This window comes from Pimephales promelas, chromosome 5 (assembly GCF_988280905.1).
Source record: "Pimephales promelas chromosome 5, fPimPro1.hap1.1, whole genome shotgun sequence".
In the NCBI taxonomy this organism is placed as follows: domain Eukaryota; kingdom Metazoa; phylum Chordata; class Actinopteri; order Cypriniformes; family Leuciscidae; genus Pimephales; species Pimephales promelas.
Window position 1 is genome coordinate 11,970,141 of NC_142773.1, and position 18,296 is coordinate 11,988,436.

Consider the following 18,296-nt stretch of genomic DNA (forward strand, 5'->3'; position numbering starts at 1 on the left):
GAGTCTTTGAGTTTCAGTCTCCCACCATAACAGACAAAGAGCTGGTCTTAGGTCCTGAAACACTGCCTTGTGTCTACGTAAGCAAGGAGGGCGCGTACTGGACAGAGCAGTACCAAGGCTGGGTCTGCCTCCTCCAGGGGCAGCGCTTGCAGTTTCACTACCTGGTCCCGAAAGGGAGTGGTAGGAACCTTGGGCACATATCCAGATCCTAATTCCAGGCAGGCTTCGTCAATGGAGAATGTGCGCAGGTCCCCTACCCTCTTGATTGAGGCCAGTGCAACCAGGAGCGCTGTCTTCATTGACAGGAACTTAAGCTCAACTGATTGCAGAGGCTCAAAGGGAGGCATCTGCAGGGCATTTAAAACCACTGAGAGGTCTCAAGAGGGAACGAGAGGAGGGCGAGGAGGATTCAGTCTCCTCGCTCCTCTCAGGAACCTGACGATCAGGTTGTGCTTCCCCAGAGACTTACCTTCAACTGCTTCGTGATATGCGGCGATAGCGGCCACATACACCTTCAGGGTGGAGGGAGACAGCCTTCACTCCAACCCGTCTTGCATGAAGGAAAGCACGACACTGAACGAGCATCTCCTGGGTTCTTCTCGGCGAGAAGAGCACCAGTTGACGAAGAGGTTCCACTCAACGCATAGACGTGTCTCGTGGACGACGCTCTAGCGGAAGTGATGGTAGCCACCACCGCAGTTGGCAGGGTACTCAAACCTGCCTCGTCCCGTTCAGAAGCCACACATGGAGCCTCCAAAGATCGAGACGAGGGTGCCATAGGGTGCCCCGTCTCTGAGAAAGGAGTTCCTTCCTCAGAGGAATTGCCTCGTCCTCTTTGATCTTGCACAGAGTCCGTGCGAGAAGGCTCACTGGGGGAAATGCATACTTGCGTAGGCCCCGCGGCCAGCTGTGCGCCAGTGCATCCGCGCCGAGCATGCCTTTGGTCAGGAAGTAGTACAGGGCACAATGGGATGAGTTGTGGGAGGCAAACAGATCTACCTGTGTGTCCCTGAACTGGTCCCAAATCAGCTGGACCATCTGGGGATGGAGTCGCCATTCGCCGGAGATGGGCCGGAACCAAGACAGCTCGTCGGCTGCAAAGTTCCAATCTCCTGGAATGTAAATAGCACAAAGGGACTTCAGGTGCTTCTGACTCCATAAGAGGAGGTGGCGTGCGAGTTGCAACATATGGCGGGAGCGTAGACCACCGTGTCGGTTGATGTACTCTACTGTCACGGTATTGTCTGAACAGACTAGTATGTGTTGACCCTTGAGCAACGTATGGAAACGGTGTAGGGCAATGCGTACTGCCAGCAACTCGAGGCAATTGACATGCAGGCAGCGCTGGGGTCCTGTCCAGGAGCCCTCGGCAGCATCTCCATTGCACATGGTGCCCCAGCCTATGGCAGAGGCATCTGTGGAGACAACAACATGCCTGGCCGTTCAAGGGGAACTCCGGCCGGTAGAAAACTGAGGTTCCGCCACGGGATGAAGATCTAATGGCAGGTTGGAACCTGATAGTTCGGGCGACCCAGCCGGACAGGTTGGGGAGCTCTAACCAAGCCTCCCAAGCGGAGTGACCAGCCCAGGCAAGGGTGGCATAGCGGCCCTGTGAGTGGGCATGGTCATGCTCCACGTCCTGACAGAGGAGACCAGGGAAGAACCAGCGTTCCACGGGGTCTGCTCTGCCAGGGGTCTGGCGATAGAGGGGGACGAGAGTTGTGTGGTCCGGAGACGGCACGTACTGTCATCCGTGCCCTGTGTGCTCAGTGTGTACTCAGGAGTCAGTTATTTCTTTAACCACATTAGGGTACTGCCCACCTGTGGGTGAGCAGCGGGGAGTGGAGAACAAAAGATTCTCCCCCAGGTTAAGCCATAAGTGATGCTCCTGGACCATGGAGGTGGCCATCACCTGACCCATGGAGCGTGAGGCCACTTTTGTCTCTCGGAGAGCGAGGTCAGTGGCGGCACGCAGCTCATCAAAGAGCCTGGGGTCAGTCCTGCCCTCATACATATCTCTGAGCAGCTGGGCCTAGTAGACCTGTAAGGTGCTCATCGCATGCAGAGCGGCGACCGCCTGTCCTACAACATCTGTGAGATCTTGCCACCAGGGTAGATGAGAATCTACAGGCCTTGGACAGGTGCTTAGGATTACCGCAAGAAGCAGCGCTCTGAGGACACAGTTGCATCGCAACAGAGCATTCAACTGGGGGAATCCCAGTGTACCCATGGGCGACCGCCCCATTGAGGAGAGGAAAGGCGGAGAAAGCTGTCGAGTGTTCACGGGAGGTCAATGGAGCCTTCCATGATTTCAACAGCTCCTCATGCATTTCCGGGAAGAATGGAATTGGGGTTGGCTGTGGCCGTGAATCTGCAGTGGCCAGCCTTGAGCGATCGGGGCAGGGCGGAGGGTTACACCTAGCCTGATGCTCACGGTGGCCTGGAAAGCATGGCCTTCATTTCCGGATCTGACATGGGCAACACCGGCACTCCTGAGGGAGGCAACACAGCCGCATCATCACTTTCCGAGGACTCCTGCCCGCCTTGTGATGCCGCAATCGACATCTAGTCATCCTCTGGAGTGCCAAATGAAATACGCGGGGCATCCGTAGATGGACCTGCCTGAGTCACCGCATCACTCGCGGGTTGCAACACTGAATTGTTCCACACCATCACCCTCAAGCCACTGTGTCCACTAGCCGCGAGAACATATAGCTGCCTTTGCGTCCGCATTTTGCTTAAATACCAGCGGTGGGGCGGAGATATGCTATGCAAATTCTGCAGACCCATGGCATTTCATCGCCACTGGCTCGTTTTATAAAACTCGAAGATGATTGGCTTTATAGGCGAAACCCCTATTCAACGTCATCTGACGTAACTCAGAGTGACTACGAAATGGAACCCCTGTTTTCAATTTGTCCTTTGCTTCTTTTTCCCTCTGAGTTCCTGGTTTCTGGTTATTATATTTATTTTGTGGTTTTGTTTCTTTGGACTTAAAAGACCTTTGTTAAAAAACATTTATTAAAAAACCTTTGCACTACAAGCCACTATCCTCTGCTCGCCTTCTCTATCAAGCCTGCCCATAGTTAAAAATGGAGAGGAAAAAACTTTAGATTTTGCTCGCTAAATTATTAACTGCAGTTTACTGATCTCTGCCTGTGGAACAGACTGACAGATAAATGCAAGGATTAGAGGTGGAAAGGACATCTCCGTTCAGCTGAGTTAAAGAACAGCTCGAGGATATTCCAGTAGCTCCCTTCAGCTTTCTTCCATCTCACCTTATTTTCAATCTGCAAACAGAACGCTTGAATTCTCTGAAAGTCTCCACTTTCTCAGAGACATAAAAAAAGACATGCACTCCCATTTCCCTGTAGCACTCCAAAAGGGTAGATGGTGGATATGAATAGATATGAAATAACAGTAAGGTCCTCTTATCCACGAACTGTGTGTAAAGGCAGCGCATGAATATTTCATGCAGATCTCACAATTCATTATGGGTTCACACTTTTTTTTTTATCATAAAATTCTTTAAAAAGTATAACCACACAAATGCAAAAATCACAAACTCCTGGTGACCTGTTTATTTTTATTATTATTATTATTATTATTATTTCAATCAAAATTTATAACCTTATATTTGAAGAATTCAATCTGAATTTCATGGTAAATTGCAATTAATCTAACCACAAACTGATGGATGGCGGGACAGGAGAAGTTATGCAGAAAGCCCTTATATGGAAATGTGGGCGTGTGTTATGGTAATTGCTCATTATATGCATCCTGCTCCTTTGGAATGAGTTGATTTTTATCAACATTACAACAAGGGTATGAATTCTGCTGTGAATCCAACTGTGGTTTTGTGTGAGAACTTAATACAATTACTGTATTAGCGAAAGAGACTCAAGCATGCGCTATATAAGCCTGGTGCTTATATAGCGCATGGCCTATAAAGCACCAGGCGCAAGTGAATCCACTTTTGCTAGTTTTTAGAGGATTTTAAGAAGTTCTCTGTTTTACACCAAACGTCTGTTCTGGACACAGATGATGTTAAGGGGACAGGAGTGACCTACATGGCCATGGAGAGTTCATTTGAGAACAGAAGCTGTTCCCTCAGAGGGCACTGTTTGTCAGTTCAGAAAGGGCATTGGAGTAAAAGTTTAATACCCATAGTGAAACTAATGTTCATGCAAAAGTTTTTTCTTTCTTTAATAAATAAGCAATGTAAATACTTTAGCACGACTCCATGGATATCCTAGGCAGTCGGGTCTTTCACAAACAACACAAACTGTAGAAATGCATACAATTCACACGTTTAACCAGTGGTGGAGGAAGTACTGAATCTCAGTACTTAAGTAAAAGTACAAATACCCAGATAAATATTTACTTTAGTAAAAGTAGAAGTAACACAATGACAACCATACTTAAGTAAAAAGTAAAAAGTACTTTATTTTAAATGTACTTTAAGTATTAAAAGTAAAAGTACTTGCATAACAATTTATTATCTTAATGTCTATTTTCTAATGATTAATAAAACATTTAATTCTAACTCATTCAACCTAATAGCCTACTCCTATAATGATGTTCAATAATGATGGAAAAAAATGTCACCATTTCTGAAACAAGCTTGCAATTAGACAATATCATGCTTATCCTTACTATTGGCAGTAAACGCGATTCATTTATGGTGTAATTCTGAACCTCTTGGCTTGCCATAATCCTAACCAAACCAAACATATATTACACACGGTGTGTTTCCTATGCACGTAAAAACAAATTTTCGCGTATGAGTTGCATGATAAACACACTGCGTGTGAGACGCATTTAGTGTGACCGGGTTGATATACTGTATCTATGGCAACCAAACGTCACTGGTGAGACAAACGTGCAACGAACGGACGGTCAGATTACGTTTTGGCAGGGGATAAACTGATCAGGAAATGTAACGAAAATGTAACAGAAGTTGTAGAAATGTAGTGGAGTAGAAAGTATAATAATTGCTGCAAAATGTAACGAAGTAAAAGTAAAAAGTAGGCACTATTTATTCTACTTAAGTAAAGTAAAGATACGTGAAAAATGTACTTAAGTAAAGTAACGAAGTATTTGTACTTCGTTACATTCCACCACTGCGTTTAACCACTCTCATTATGGGCCACGAGTATATTCCCTTTGTTAGACAGCCCTGCAGAAAAGGATGACTCATAGAAAGAGTGCCGGCAATAGAGAAGTGCTGCAAACCTGGTTAAGTGGGATTGCCCTTCCGGTACGTTGTAACAGTTCTGATCTCACTCAACTCATCAGCACTTGCCATTGAATAATAATTTGCATTCAAAACGATTCAAATTCATTTGAATTGAAACATTAAAATAACAATGCTCTTTCATGATTAGAGCAATAATATATTACCAGTAGCAAATATCCCCTTAACAATTATGTCATTTAATTCTCACTGATGGTGTGCATTTAAATAATCTAAGAAATATGTATTTGTAGAAATAATCAAAATCTAACATTTGTCATATGAAAAAGACAACAGTTGTAGGACAAACAATAAGATTTTCAATACGAGAAAAGTCAAATTATACAAATGCTTGCCAGAACAGATGTCTGGTATAATTATTCATATTAGTTATAGCTGTGAAGGACACATTCAGTCTAAAGTCAGCTATATAATGAAGATTTTTAAGGTTTCTTTTTCCCCAAAAAAATTCAGGTCAGGTTAGTTGTCACATGTTTTTTATGTTTAAACCTTTTTCTACAGTTAATTAATTACAGTTAGTGCCGAATCAATCAATAGTTTGATATTTTTGTTACCTTTTTGAATTGTTGTGTTTAAAGATTGTTTTACCGTTGACATTTTGCTGAAAAGCCTATTTCATCACACACACACACACACACACAACACACTTTTCAGAAACAGAACTTCATAAATAAGCCAACCCTGAGGGATGTTGAAGTAAAATGTACAACAACGGTCTAAATGCAATTAGTGTGGTACATTAGTGTGTATGCGCTGCACATTTGGTGCAGTTCCAATCACTCACTGTTGTCGCTGTTCTCATCCTTGGTGCCATCGATGGTTCCGTCTGGCTGCATCTGCAGGTAAAAACCCTGCTGGCTGAACAGTCGTGTCACAATGCCTTTCAGCTGCGGCTCTGGAACAAATAAACACACAGCCCCGTCCCAAACCCACATTTTTATCAGAATCCACCCCAACACATTGCAAAATTTTGTTAAAAAACAACAACATGTTAACAGAAAAAAAAACAATTAAGAATTTAAAACAAGTTCTTGACTTCTTATCCGGTGATAGTGCATGTATTTGTGAATGGCTGTGTTTACAAAGCTCTGCACATTTGTTTCTGCGACCTCATTAATCAGTTTCACTATGGACACCTGGCGTTTAGAAGGCCAGCTGTAGCCATAACAGGTGTTTTCTGATGAAGCGGTGATCTGTACAAGCGGGTACAGTAAATGTTTAGAGGCAGGCCTGAGAGGTGAGGAGTGAAGAGGGCCACGTGGATGACCTGGCATGCAAAGTCCCACAGCTTTCAAGACCAGAGCTCAGAAGAGTATTGAATGTCCATGATGGTCATGATCAGCTATTCATCATGGGCCTCATCTATCCACTGCGGCCCCAGAATCTCAGACAGGCTGGAAGGGCCATCAATCACACAAACGAGCCTGCCTGCATCCATCAGGAAGAACATTACTAAATCACATACGGAATCCACACCTCTATAAAAAAGACTGGAGTATAGGGGCCACATAGGACATGACTATACCTGGGGAAAAAAGTTTTGGGTTTAACACATGTGTGTGAATCTATCTCTTGCAAACATGTCCAGGTTATAATTTCCCCGAATTAAGAAATTTAAGAATTTTAAGGACTAATTAGACGTATTTTTCTCCACAGTGACATTTTTTTTAAATGGAAATGAGTTGCTGCTCCTGGCCCCTTTCAAGAAGAGGGCAGAGCTTCAAGAACTTATAAAACAACAAAACATGACAATATGACGCACTGAAACTGTCAGAAACTGTCAGTAGCGGTGTTCAGCCTTATATGTTTGAACCGGAGTCGGACAATGATGCCTACAAGAGCCAGAGAATATGCTGCATGGAGATACAACGCTACAATCACAATCTCACAATCTCACAATCATTTGTAAGAATTTGTATGAGGTGGCTAATTCGTACAAATTCATACGATTTGTCTTAACGCCAGAGATGGGTAGGTTTAGGGGCAGATTAAAGGGGTAGGTCATTCGTATAAATGCATACGAATTGGACAACGCGTAAAAAATTTTCAAATTGCCATGAGATCAGGAAGGATAGAACAGGTATAGTTTAGTTTAATTACAGTCCGTTGGTGCCTCAGTGACTACTTTGTTTAGCCTGGCATGCCAGACCTACATCAAGATGTTAGGTCTGGAAACTCATCATTGACAGGGCTCAATCCGAGGGGCGGGATAAACGGTTGTCTTTCTAATTCCCTCTGCACGCAATTGGATAGCGCTAAACCCAATCAGAGCAACGAAGAAGGTGACGTACTCAGCGGAGCAAGTTGATATATTAAACTTTTACCGTATCCAGTCCAGCTGTCAACATTGAACATTGAAAATAAGGGAGATTTCCCGGAATCCATCCCCAAAATAAGGGATTTTTTTGTTTTTTACACGACCCACAAACTTTAAAAATAAAACATTAATCATTAAAAGTCTAAAGAGTTTATAACCTACATATGTGTGAGAGAGAAAGAGACAGTGTGTGTGTGTATGAGAGAGAAAGAGACAGTGTGTCATTAAACAAATAATATCATAGAGAATGTTTAAATACTAATATCAGCTTACGAGGGAAACGGAGGCGGAGTAGTATTGCTTGCTGGAGATGATTCGGGAGAGGTCCGTGCGAGGTCCGACACGGAGTAAAGCCTTTATTAAAATTAGTTAAAAGTTACAGTTACAGTTAAAAGCTACAGTTACAGTTAAAAGCTAGTTAAAATTACAAATGATTTACTTTTAGCTTCTGACCAAGGCTGTATCTCAATACTAGTCCTACTTGATCTTAGCGCTGCGTTCGACACTATAGATCATAAAATACTCTTGGATCGACTACAAAACTACACTGGTATTCAGGGACAGGCATTAAAGCTGCAATACCTAAGATTTAGATGCCGCTAGAGGGCGCTACATTCAAAACAACAACAACGGCTTTGCTTGATGACGACGTGGAGGAACTGTTGTTTTCAACTCCACCGTGGATAAATCAGTCAGACGGGAATAGAAAATTAGTTGTCATGGATGAGGTAAAGTTCGATTTCTATAAACGTTGCGTTTAATGACATGCTTGTTTTTCATTAAACTGAAATAACCGCAAGAAAAGTCAGGTTTAAAAGTAAATTAGTTACTGTACGAGTCACTGGACGAAGCTATGGTGGAGAGGGTTTGAAGGGGCAGGTCTCTTGCAAGGAGTTGACGTGGCTGGTCCTCCTTGGTAACTTTATAAAAATAAAAAATCAGTTTAATGTACATTTGACACATCTTGTCATGTCGTGTAAGTATTCAACCACAGCTACAGTTTCACAAAATTAACGTTAAGGGGGTCGCACACCGGACGAGAAGCTGCAGCGCCGCGTCGCGCCACATCTTTAAAATTCGAAAACATTATTATCTATAAGTGTAACGTTACACATACCGGCAGCGCCATTCGGCGTCTGTCCGCGGCGCCCAGCAACAACGCCTCAGGACCTTGTTCAAAATCTTGCTGCGCCACAGAGCGCCATTTACATAGTTTTATATACAATTTTAATTATTTTGTCTCAAATCGTTGCTAATGGATCCTGACTTCGCCCTATGCTGCAATATGCATTTAGTTTTGCAGTCATTTACAGAAATCAGCTGCTTGAATGACAATTGCTGATGTTATTATTAGATTTTTCAGATGAGATTCTCAATTCATTCAGTGAACGGATGCTCTGAGGTAAAGTTTTCAGAATGCAAACTCAGCAACGATTGTATTTAATTGTACAATACAATCATAACATAGAACAGACATTATCTTCATTTCCTGTCATTAAACATAACAATATTGCTGGCCATACACTGATGAGAAAGTGCGCGTCCGGTGTTCGATAACGTTACTGTGGAGTTGTCCTAAACGTGGCGCGACGCTTCTCGTCCGGTGTGTGACCCCCTTTACAGCCAACAGTTCACATTCCGAGAATAAATGAAAAGAATAATTGTGCTCCATTCCATAACAAATGCGCTAAACAAGCTGACGTTTGTTGCTTGATAGACGCTAACGCACAACTACAACTACCGCATTTGTCCAGGACTACACGTAGTACGAGCGGAAACCGAGCGGATATGACGCGATTGACTGGCGACTCCCAGCTCACCCCTGCTCATACGCCCCGTTTCCTTGGTTAAAATCTCAATTTTCTCGCGATTTAAACATTGTTTGAAACATTTGGAATATTGAGAGTTATCATCATAACTAAATATATAACACTAGCCTTGTGATTTTGGGATATTTGAATGCAAAAATCTTAGGTATTTCACCTGTAAGCTGGTTTAGATCGTACTTATCGAACCTTTATCATTTTGTCTGTTTAAATGGGAAAAAATCAAAGATAACGTCAGTAGACTATGGAGTACCGCAAGGATCGGTTTTAGGCCCTCTGGTATTCTCAATATATGCTGCCACTTGGTAATATTATAAGAAAACATGGAACTAATTTCCACTGTTACGCTGACGACACTCAATTATATATTTCATCATGACCAGATGAAAACACTAACTCATCTAAAATGACAGAGCGTCTCAAAGATATAAAATGCTGGATGACGCGTTTCCTGCTATCAAATTCAGATAAAACGGAGGTATTACGTATTGGTCCAAAAAACTACTCACAAAACCTCTTACAATACAACTTTAATATAGACGGATGTCCTGTTACTTTATCCACTACAGTAAAAGACCTGGGTGTTATACTAGACCGCAACTTGTCTTTCGAAAATCATATTTCATATGTTACAAGAACAGCCTTTTTCCACCATTGCTAAGCTACGTAACATGCTATCTATTTCTGATGCAGAAAAATTAGTTCACGCATTCATGACCTCGAGACTAGATTACTGTAATGCTTTATTAGCCGGTTGTCCTGCATCCTCAATAAACAAGCTACAGTTAGTACAAAATGCAGCTGCTAGAGTTCTTACTAGGTCAAGAAAATATGATCATATAACACCGTTTTTATCATCTCTACACTGGTTACCTATTAAGTTCCGTATCAACTACAAAATACTACTACTAACCTATAAAGCCCTAAATGGTTTAGCTCCTATGTACTTAACGGACCTTCTCTCGCCCTACAATCCAGCGTGTTCCTTAAGATCACTAAATTCAAGGCTTCTGGTCATTCCTAGGATATCAAAGTCCAGTGAAGGAGGGAGGGTGTTCTCGCATTTAGCTCCAAAACTCTGGAATAGCCTTCCAGATACGGTCCGAGGCTCTGACTCGCTGACACAGTTTAAAACTAGATTAAAGACACATCTCTTTAGTCAAGCATTCACATAATGCTTACCTTCTAGTCCTCTGTTATGCCATACGGAACCGTTTGCCACTGAAACTGCTTAACGCACCAGTGGGGCTCGACAGCCTTCTAGACAAACGGGTCGGCGCGTATGGTTGGGTTGCGGAGAGTTTGGGTTGCAGAGAGTTTGTGAGATAGTGGTTTTCTAACACCGACTCACGTATAATGGAAATCATTATGAACATCAGCTATGCTAATTATTTCCCATCTGCCTTTCTGCTGTTATCTTCAATTAGACATTCTCTGATATGTCCGAGCTTGCTCTGACCGTCTCCACTCTGTCGTCATTATGTTAAACCCGCCCGCCGACTCTATACACTATGTGATTGGCCCTACCAGATTTGGGGTTTTCCAGCTAAAATGTCTATGAAGAGTTGCTACACTTTGCTGCAAAATAATTTTTGCTGCCGCTAGGGTGCGTGTAGATTTCTAGGCTATACTTTGTTTAAAGAAGCTGTCAATCACTAACCTGGCCCTAGCCAGATGAATGTCGTTCCGCTTAGCTCCGCCTAGCTTCACTCACATCCATCTGGAACCTCTTCCATTGAGAGTGATTTCTCCAACCAACTTTATGGCTTAGCCAATCAGGACGCAGGGCGGGAGTTTCATAGATGTGACGTAGTGGAGAAGCGACCGTGAGACTGTTTTTATTCAGACAACAATGGCGGCTCGCATCGAGGAAGCAAGCGTTAACATTGATGCTGCTATTTCATCCGTGTTGTCCAATCTACCTAATATTGTTTCATTTAATATTTCCTAATATTTCAGTTGCGTCGCTCTCATTAGCGTCACGGGTTGGCTTCGGTGTGAGTGGTTGAAATAGCACGTCAATAAAGATGACAGACAAGTGGCTTATCCAATCATATGCAAGGATTTTTGATAAGACCCAGCCTTCTGAAACGCCATTTCAATGGATCGGTTCCAGATGGATGAGTGGAGCTAGGCGGAGCGAAATTCATCTGGCTAGGGCCAGGTTAGTCAATCACAGCTGTCAATCATGGCTTCACATTCCCATTTTAATACCATCAAATAACTAACTAAGACTAAGTTTCAAAATAAACCGAACACTTAAACTTAAATCAGCGTGATAAACTGATATCACGCTAAACTACCTAAAATGGCAAAAAATTATTTGAAGTGTAATTTGATTGTTTAGTTTCCATCGCGTCTATACATACAGTAGTTCCCACATGACGTCACAACATACGGGCATTTGCCGACCCGGCGCCATTGCTTAGGGTAAAACATTAGAAGAAGCAATAAGAGTTGAATGAAGTGAAATGAGTTTCGTGCTATAAAGTGAAAATGATCATCTCCTGCTGGGTCAATGGATGAAAAATCGTGCCGGATGTTCAGTTAAATCCGGATTTTACACTATACCCGTCATTAGACTCCATGGATGTGAGAATACTAAGCTTTTGTCCTAACAACGACGGAGATTATGGCTGGCGAGCATAAACAGGAAAGAAACTCACTCAAAACACGCACGAATTTGTTTGACAAAAGCACAATGTTGTATTTTATTGCGAGTGTAAACAAATATAAGTTAACACATTTGTCATTTTGCATTGACCCTCATTTACAAAGCAATCTAGTTTAAAATGATTCGCGCAGACATAGATGAATTTAGCTATATGGGGGCGCATTCCCTTCAAAAAAAAAAAAAAACGAATCCACTGAGTCTTAAGCGGTTGTAATAAAAACAAACATTGCCACATCACATGTGTGCTGCTTCTCACGCTGCTTCCAGGTGGTTTAGAAGAAAACTACTCAGAGTCGCCCCTTGTCGTTTCAAAGAATAGTACAATGTCAAGTGTGTCAAGTTTAAACGCCTCGTCCATTTGGACAGGACAGTCAGAGGAGGCTCAAGCTACAGAGCCAGGTGAAAGTATGAACAAGGCTTTTGTACACACTCAAAAAATATGTTAGCTTTAATTAACTTTTTTAAGTCAACAGGCTTCACATAACTGGGTTATGTTAAACAACCATAATTGTTCATGTAACTGCAACATTATGGAATTAGGTAATTTTAAAGCAATGAAGCAGTGTTAAAGTCAATGAGATAATTAAGTGAATAATTGAGGGATGATTTGGTCATTATTGAAGACATCTGATGGTAACAAGCAATTCACTGAAAGAGAAAACCGAAATTTGCAAGTCACCATTATGGTTATCGGTATGTGTTGGGCTCTTGACCCTCACATCATTAACGTCATTAACAAAATTTTGTTTGGCTGCTTGAATCTCAACAATGGTGACAATTATCTGTTTATTATTTAATATTAACAATATTATTGATCTGTGTTGTACTACTTTCATGTTATCACTGTGAAGCTGCTTTGATACAATCTGTATTGTGAAAAGCGCTATGTAAATAAATGTGACTTGACTTGAATAATAAAGCATGTTGCAGTGCATTCTGGGTGCCACCAATCAAAACTCATTCATGGCTCCCATCATGCATTGCTGCATGAATAAATAATAAGCTTCTGTTAAGAGGTGATATGTATGTTGCTGAGATTCATATGCTAAATCCCGATGTCTATGTGTTCCTACATATATATGGAAAATGTCTTTATTTTTATTGATTAGATCATTTGGATTTCATGGCTAAAATTGATTGAAACTTAGAAATTGGGTTCTATATGAGTTGAGTGATTCAGGTCAAATGATTGTGAAATATAGATTATGTTAAAACATAACCAACACCATCAGATCACCTTTTCTATTCATTTATCTGACTGTTATAATACATGTACAGCAGCCAAACAAAATAAAGTTAATGATGTGAGAGTCAAGAGGCCAACTATAACAAACACTGATCACCATAATGGTGACTCAAACATTCCGGTTTTCCCCTTCAGTAATTGTGCTACCATCAGGTGTCTTCAATAATGCTCAATCATCACTCAAATATTTACTTAATTGTTTCATCAACTATCTCGTTTTTTTTTTTTTTTTTTTTTTTTTTTTTTTTTTAGTTCAGTACCTGCTGCTCTCTTTGTGGTTGATGATAATATATCATGTGCAAAAGTCTTAGGCAAGTTAGTATTTTCACCTCAATAAAATAGTTTTAAGACAAGTTATTTATATCGTTTGCTGTAGTGTGTCAGTATGATATTTCCAAACATTGATCTTGCCACTAATTGTAATAATCCAGTGAGTTATTTTTTTTGTAAGCACAAGGAGTCTGACATCAGCCTGTCTGATCCACATGGAGATCTGATCTTACCATCATCGAGTCTGTCCGGGATCATATCTTGGAGACATTGCCGCAGTTCTGGATTTTTTCTGTCTCAGTTTTTTCTGTTTCTTGTGACTCCTTGTGCATACAAAAATCTCACTGAATTATAATATTTAATGGCAAAAGAAATGTTTGGAAATATAAACTGATATTTCCTACTAACACACTATGACCAAATATATAAATAACAGGCTTAAAACCATTTATTTGGGGTGGAAATACAAACGTGCCTAAGACTTTTGCACATAACTATATATTGTTACCATGAAATAAGATTTTGATCTGCAAATATGAATGATGTGTACATAATTTATAATATAATAATAATTGATGAAACATGGGATTTTTTTGACATTATGAGGATGCTTTTTTGCCTTAAAAATAAGACATTTGGAGGCATTAAAAATAATGTCACGATGTAAAAAAACAAACAAACATTGAAATTTCTTATTACATTTTTGGGGTCAAATATGACTTGGACATGTTCCAGACATATTCTGTGAGATTCGTGTACATGCATGTCTCTACTCATGTAGCAATTATATGCACTTAATGTATAAGCGTGTGTCTTTTCACCTAAGATAACGCATGTCACATTTTTGTCAACACTGTTTGCATTTCCCAAACAATGCAAATACATTATAATTCTGTTGAACCACATGTCCATATTGCCTCATTCCAGAAACAGAAACAGTTACAATCGGATGTGTTGATAGATGATGCCATGATCATGAAATGGTGAATGGTCACCTTGACTACTTAAGTCACCACGACTGACAAGAGAAACATGACACATCAGCAGCACATTGCAAACACGAGCCTCACTGCACGGAAACAGACGGAGGGGACAGAAAACGGGGACAGAAACATAGAGAGGCCAAAAAGAGGGCTCAGAGGGAGTAAAGGAAGGGGGGAGGGAGAAAAAAAAGGAAGGAGAGCCAGAAAGAAGACAGTAAGACATACATAAAAAGAATAGAATACAGAGACAAAGAGATAGAACAATAGTCGGAAGCATAATACAAGGACAAGGCAGACATCGGCGACTGCCGTTAGACAGGAGCTAGTCCCCCATGAGCACGAAATGGGGTGGGAAACTGGAAGACACAGCACATGGATGGAGGCTACTGACCTAGCCTGACGCCCTTACGGGACACCTGTGGAGGTTTCGAGGGCGCATCTTACGGGGGAGAAGGAAAAACAACATTTTTACAGACAGATTCTACAGCAATAGCCGTCAAATAACTGAACATATTTCGGGAAGAGGGTATGCGCTTGTCCTACATCATGAGAAGGTTTTTATTTTTATTTATTTTTATTTTTTTTGAAGGAGGAGGAGGAAGAGAGGAAAGCTGTATAGTTGTTTTTAATCGCTTAACACGCTTCGTGTCGTTTTCCGTGAGCCGAAAAAGGACGATAGCGTGGTTCAGTGGGCAGTGAGACCATGTCCATTAATAAAACTAACTGTACAATCCCTCCCAACACTGCAGTAAAGCAATCCCTGTTGGAAAATACAGTTTCAGCTGGTAAATGTGTTTGTGGTTTCTAGCTGGTCTATGCTGAAAATCCAGCTCAACCAAGGTAGCTGGTTTGTCGCTGGTTCAAGATGGTTCTTTCATGTTCCAAAAAATACATTTGCCAGTTCACTGGATTTTTCATCAGGGAAACATTTACCACTTAACATTTCATCTAAGGAAGCCCTGGTGCACTGCAGTGCCACTGGATTCTAGCTATTACAAAATTGCATTGTTGCACTACATAACGGGCAAACTTGTCAATTGCATTCTTTCAGAAATGGATATTTTTAACACTTGCACAGCCTCTGATCAAAATGACAACCATTGAATTAATCGATAACAGTAATGACATAAATAATATATATATATATATATATATAGGCTATATATATATAAAAACATAAAACGATTTGTGCATTCAGATTGTTAAGATGGCAAATCGTTTGGTGATTGAATACCGATAGACAACACTTGAGCTATGAAACAGGTGGGATTTTGGGGAGGGTTTGCATTGCAATAAAACACAGTGGAGGATATATGTTTCTCCAGCGGATCTGAAGACTGCGGTAGAGGCTTCGGGTGGGGGCTGTAGTCTTAAAAAGCATCCAGCACTGACCTGGTCGCCGGCGAACAGGTCTTTTCTTGCCGCTGCAGAAGCGGACTTTACTGAAGACCCCCAGAAAATGTCGCTCGCAGATAGAGCGGGGGTCTTTGCTGGGACTGGGGCGTCGTTTGGAGGTAGAGACCCGCTCGCTGTTGGATTCCCGCGCCTGGCGTTTCTGTCGGATCAGAGAACTGGCGATCGCAGCCATCTCGAGAAGTCAGTAAAACGAGCCCGTGCAGCTGTTAACGCAATAACTGAGAATAATGTATAAAACGACAAGGAATTAAATTCAGACAGATTTCATTCCGATTCCCTGCGTGAAAAAAAAAAATCCAGAGGATCCTGTAAATTAGGACTGAAATCTCATCCTCTTCTCAGACGATCTACTGGTGAAATTATATAAAGCACATTTTCCGCTCTCCATCTTAAATGCAAAAAATAAAAAAATATATACAGATAAATGAAAAAGACGCCCTATGTGAACGTGGATAACCTGTCACGCAGGTGTTCCAGGTGCCGAAGACAGCAGACGCGTGATTCCACCTCAAAGCGACTGCTACATGATTCACATGTCTACTTCATTCCTCATAACTTTGCTTAAATCCTGATAATAAACGGAGCCCATGGCACAAGAACGCGCGTTTTCAGGCACTAGAGTGGTAAATGTGAGTTACAAGTTCACTAAACGCTCTCCAAATTATTTTACAGCTCTTCATAGTTCTTCTGGTCGAGTTCATGGCATTGTTCCTCGCGTCGACATTTATTATTATGCTCAAAACGAATTGTAATTTAAAGGTCAAGTGTCCAGCACAACGAGAACTGTGCTAATCCGTGCGAAGCCATTCGAGGGAATGTTCAATGTAAATCGAGGCAAGTGCTGCCTGTGGTACACTGACAGTGAGACAGTCAATGGTCTCTCTCTCTCTCTCTCTCTCTCTCTCTCTCTCTCTCTCTCTCTCTCTCTCTCTCTCTCTCTCTCTCTCTCTCTCTCTCTCTCTACGCAATCATACGTGATTGAGGTTTGGATGAGGAATTTGTAGCGGTAAATGAGAGCGAACAAGTAAAGGAGATAAAATACATTAATGAATTGGCAGAGGAGGATTGTCCAACAGATGGTCACCACTGGTTCATTACGTATGTTTGAACGTGACATATCCCGTGACAGGGAACAATTTCAATTAAAATTCTGCTTGTCATTGCCTCTTGTCGCCAGATATGTGGTTAATGTATCCCTCCATCCATCTTTATATTAGGCTACTCGGCCTGAAAAACACACTAATGATAAAGATCATCCTCCTGTTTGTCACTGTTGTAATTGTTCAGTGTTCGGTGCTAATGTGGCAGCCTATAATATTAAGGTCTGGCTGATCCAATCCATTAACCGCCCACACTGCAATCATTTTTTTTCACACGACTATGTCATTTTCATCCATTAACTGTTGTACAAAAATGTCCTACTAAATTTCCAAACTGCTATCCCGTCTGACAAAAAAAAAGAAGAAGCCGGGAATGCAGCCAGCTTACTGATTACCCTCCCATATGAATACCCTCTTAAACCCAGTGCTTTAGAAGACCTTAGCTCTTCAGTGAGATACTGTTTGATTATGTATGTATAACGACAACCCTCAGAAGATATTTAAACAGCATTTACTGATAAGAATGAAACGTTAAGTCTTGGCAGGCTAGATCTGCTATGTTGATGTTGCTGTATAAGTGACGGCTACTGCCGAAACATGTACATAAATACAACGGAAAGACTGTGCGCTGCTGCAAGGAAAGTACGGAGAACCCCTTATCTAGTCTAGGCAGGTGGTGCTGGGGAATGGGGAGGGCTAGAAAAATTCTAGTTGAGCTGGTTCGGGAAAGAAATGAATATGTTATGTAGATATAGAACAAAGCGATACACACACACACTGACAAGTAGCACTGATGTAGAAACGTGTTAAGGTTATACTGCTGCAGAATACTAGTAACAAGTTAACACGCTGTAGAGATGTTCTACTTTAGAAATGTAGGCCTATCCAATAACACCAACTATTGCAATTATAACACCACAATGCTGCACTTATGTCATACTTTGACTTTGTCTCACTGAAGAGATACAGCAGGGTTCCTCAACTCCGGTCCTGGGGACCCACTTCTCGGCACATTTTGTAAAAAAAAAAAAAAAAAAAAAAAAAAACTTTTTGCAGACTTTTATTCAAGTACTTCTGTGATCATTTGAATATTTGTAATGCAGAAAGAAATAATGATACATGGTTGACAAGACTGTTTGTGAATCGTCATTGCCGAACCTTTAATCAATGTGTTTTAGGCGAACAAAGCAAACATTAAAAACAAAAA

General features: G+C 41.5%; 1 protein-coding gene across 4 annotated transcripts in view; it reads right to left on the bottom strand.

Moving 5' to 3' along the window:
• Positions 1-18,296, bottom strand: part of fgf12a (fibroblast growth factor 12a) — a 117,236-nt gene that overhangs the window by 69,727 nt on the left and 29,213 nt on the right. For 2 of the 4 annotated variants that reach the window (XM_089130980.1, XM_089130979.1), the window contains exon 2: positions 6,042-6,152. In XM_089130980.1, the coding sequence (XP_088987106.1) occupies positions 6,042-6,152 (111 nt within the window). Of the gene's footprint in view, positions 1-6,041; positions 6,153-14,964; positions 15,013-15,965; positions 16,859-18,296 lie in introns of those variants that run through there. The other 2 variants (XM_089130976.1, XM_089130978.1) reach the window with 2 other exon arrangements.